Source organism: Pyrenophora tritici-repentis (assembly GCF_003171515.1).
Source record: "Pyrenophora tritici-repentis strain M4 chromosome Unknown M4_contig_00050, whole genome shotgun sequence".
NCBI lineage: Eukaryota > Fungi > Ascomycota > Dothideomycetes > Pleosporales > Pleosporaceae > Pyrenophora > Pyrenophora tritici-repentis.
In genome coordinates, this window is record NW_027094013.1 from 1 (window position 1) to 3,304 (window position 3,304).

At 48.1% G+C, this 3,304-nt stretch overlaps 1 protein-coding gene across 1 annotated transcript; it reads left to right on the forward strand.

Annotated features, from left to right (window-relative positions):
- Positions 1–428: 428 nt before the first annotated feature.
- PtrM4_154660 (uncharacterized protein) lies at positions 429–2,293 on the forward strand (the record flags this gene model as incomplete). Its single annotated transcript, XM_066110398.1, is given in 3 exon segments — positions 429–625; positions 1,656–1,870; positions 1,890–2,293. The coding sequence occupies 3 exon segments, from the start codon at positions 429–431 to the stop codon at positions 2,291–2,293; spliced, it is 816 nt and encodes a 271-aa protein (XP_065958579.1).
- Between the last annotated feature and the right edge of the window lie 1,011 nt (positions 2,294–3,304).

Below are 3,304 nucleotides of genomic sequence, written 5' to 3' on the forward strand. Positions count from 1 at the left end.
CGGGTTTTCTGCGTTAGTTCCGCATCCCCGCTGCGGGACAAATGGAATGGGAACGTGATGGCTCTCTCTCCGTATAGACTGCTTTTGCAGACTACATGGCTGGTTGGGATAGCCAGCTGGACAACATTGGGTGGGCATCACATGATGCGGCCGCACCTGCAGCTACGGTCTGTATAAAACCCAGGGTTTTGCTCTTTATTCCTCGCCATCTACAACAATATTTACCATCATCAGCTACCAATCGTACCTTGTACACTCCAAATGGCCTGGAATCCGCACAGCAGAAATAATACGGTCGCCAGAAGTAGTTCCGCAGGATCGCCTGATTGGGAGTGCAAGGAGATATGAGTTGAAGGTCGAACAGCAACCTATTCGAGCGCGCATGTGTGGATTCGGCGATAAAGACCGCAGGCCTATAACGCCGCGCCATGTATCGCCTCATCGTCTATGACCGGATTACGGGGCGAGAGCTGGACTTCAACGACATCGACAGCACTACTTTGTCCTCATGGTGGACCTCTGGAACAGGAAGGTACGCGCTGTCACCTAGTGCGGCATTCCAGCGCAGCTCCACAGTCAGCATCAGCAGTAGCACAACGACTCGTATCCGCGCCGCAGACCGGCAGTACGTACAACAGCCATTCGCAGTAGATCCACCGTACAGATGACGACGCACATGCGTCATATTCGCATGGCCCGTAATGGGGTACCCGTACCGCAGCCTGGACCGCCGCTAGCTATCGGCGTACGCCCAAACTTACGGCAACACCAGGCACCCATAATGCCCGCACCATGAGTTCAAACACACGCGCAATCTTATCGGCATGAATGCCGTCAACGCTTGTCGTCTCAACGACTCGACGGCAAAGCGGCTTCTGGTTCGTGCTGCAGGATCTGAGCGTCCGGACAGAGGGCACTTTCGACTCAAGCTCAGCCTCTTCGACATTGGCAGCGGCACAAACACGGTGGTGCCGAGAGTCAGGGCCCACACACGGTAAAGGTCTTGCTTGCACACAGCTTCTCAGAGCAGTTTACAGTCTACTCTGCAAGAAGTTCCAGGTGTAATTGAGAGCACACCGCTCAGTAAGTGCTTTGCACAGCAGGGTATCAAGATACCGATACGGAAGGATGCACAAAAGAAATAGTCAACGCAAACGAATATGAGGCGGATGATTAGAAATTAGACTACTTTTGGGTTTCATCCTTTTCTTCCGGAATCGAGCATAAATAAAGTCACAGATGGTGTCTCCTCGTATCCTGCTGCCCGCACCCACTGCCTCCCTCTGCCACGCCTCACTGCGCAAAAAGAGACTGCAAACCGGCTACTATTTCAAATTAGTAGACTTGTTAATAATTCATTAATCAACATGATTGATTCTGTATAGGTTGAAAAGACTTACTTTATTAGGCAGCCTTTAACTAGATGGGAATTAATAATGCTAATCCAATTAATTGTTGACAAGTCTGCAGATTAGGATCCAAGTAGCCGGCCGCCGTCTATTAGGCCAGGTACCCCGCTAGAGTCTAGACACAAGTTGGGCCCAGCTTCTACTCTCACGACCCCATGGGCCGTTCCAACTGCAGTAAAGCAGTTGATACGATGCCTCTGACCCCAGAAGTTGCTAGTAATGGGCGCGCTCCAATTTGTGCCAAAGGCGCGAGCAAGAGCGCAGTGCCAACGGCACCCGCCTCTACAGGCGCCCAGCGGTTGCGAAGCCAGGGCAGCAAGTCACAAGGGGTGAGCTTGCCAATTGCTGCCCGTCAAACAGCGTGTACAAGTATGAACCGAGTAATGGTCGCCCGGATGGCGCTGTAAACAGCCCAAAACCGCAGCTCCCCAAGCCCATGGCCAGCCAAGCAGCGGGAAACGGTGCGCATCTAACAAGCAGCCTACACCGTTGCCGCGACATGGGCGAAAATGGTGCAACCTCGCCGCCTTGGAGCAGCCAGCAGTTGCGTTGCCCTTGTCGGAGCACAATTCAAAGGCCTCAGTCCGAACGAGTGGGATTTATACAGCATACGCTGCACTCAGTCCGAATGGCTTTCAAAAGCCAACCCCACGCAAGCTACAACGACTCCACCTGTACGATTGCCCTCTGGCAGGCAATCGTTGCGGCGGGCGCCTGTCGCCAAGCGCCGATACAAGTCTGAGCACTCGTACCAGCGACCAGTGTCAATGGCCCTCCTTAAACTGCCGTGGGTTTGCAAACGCCGGCCGGCAACGAACTTTTCAGATCGCCGAGGTCTGTATAAATACAAAGCGAGCAGACATGCGCAGCGCCTACAAGCCTAAACGCGAAGAAAACAACAGCAGCTGTAGTGCGCCCACAACGACTACCCGAGCCGGCCTGCGCACCGCCTACAAGCTAAACGCCGAAGAAAACAACGGCAGCTGTAGTGCGCCCGCAACGACAACCGACTCTCCGGCCACGGATCTTTGCCACTGTACTCCAATTGCCACATCAAGGACAACGGGCGGGCTTTACCAGCAAAAGTTGCCGTCTCAATGCCAAAGTGCGTGTAGCACACGCCCGACATAGGCTATATAGCTACTAAGCGCGCTATATTTTTAATTTTACAAGCAATAGTAGCGGCCAGCGTCAATACAGCCAGTCACCATATAGAGTCTGAGTATCCAAGTGGGCTCCTTATAGTATATAGGAACCTATTGCTCGGCGGTTATAGGTTTGCAGATCCCGGCCGGAAACGACGTCAAAGGTCGTCAATTTTATATGTGAGATCGCGTAGACATGCGCAGCGCCATACAAACCAAATGCTAGATTCAACGAGATAGCTTTTTTAACCTTGTAACTTGGAAACTCAAACTAATCGCTTTCAAGTAAGTTTTTATTGGTTTCTAGTTAGATTTGTATTAGACAAACTAGTAACTAAGACTGTATACTTTACTTTATAGTACTATTCTCTAGAAACTCTACAAAGTAAAGTATTCTCTTATACTTTAAATACTATAGTAGATAATTATTAGTATCTTTGTTAGTCATAGTTTATAAAATAAATACTTAAACTATCTATTATACTTTTTTTAATATAGTATTCTTATAATCTCTAGTAAGTCATAAATAGACTTTTAGACTAGTATAGTTTTAGATAACTCGAACTATATATAGAAATATAGGAATAAAAAGTTATACTTAAAGAACAGTATTTACAACTATAAAGTTTTATTATAATAAGATAAATAAAGCTATCTACAATAAGTTAGAGAGTAAAAGTATACCTAAATATTGTATATATATCTCAGATACTATACTAGTATATATAGAAAGAGTAATTTAGTATAGAA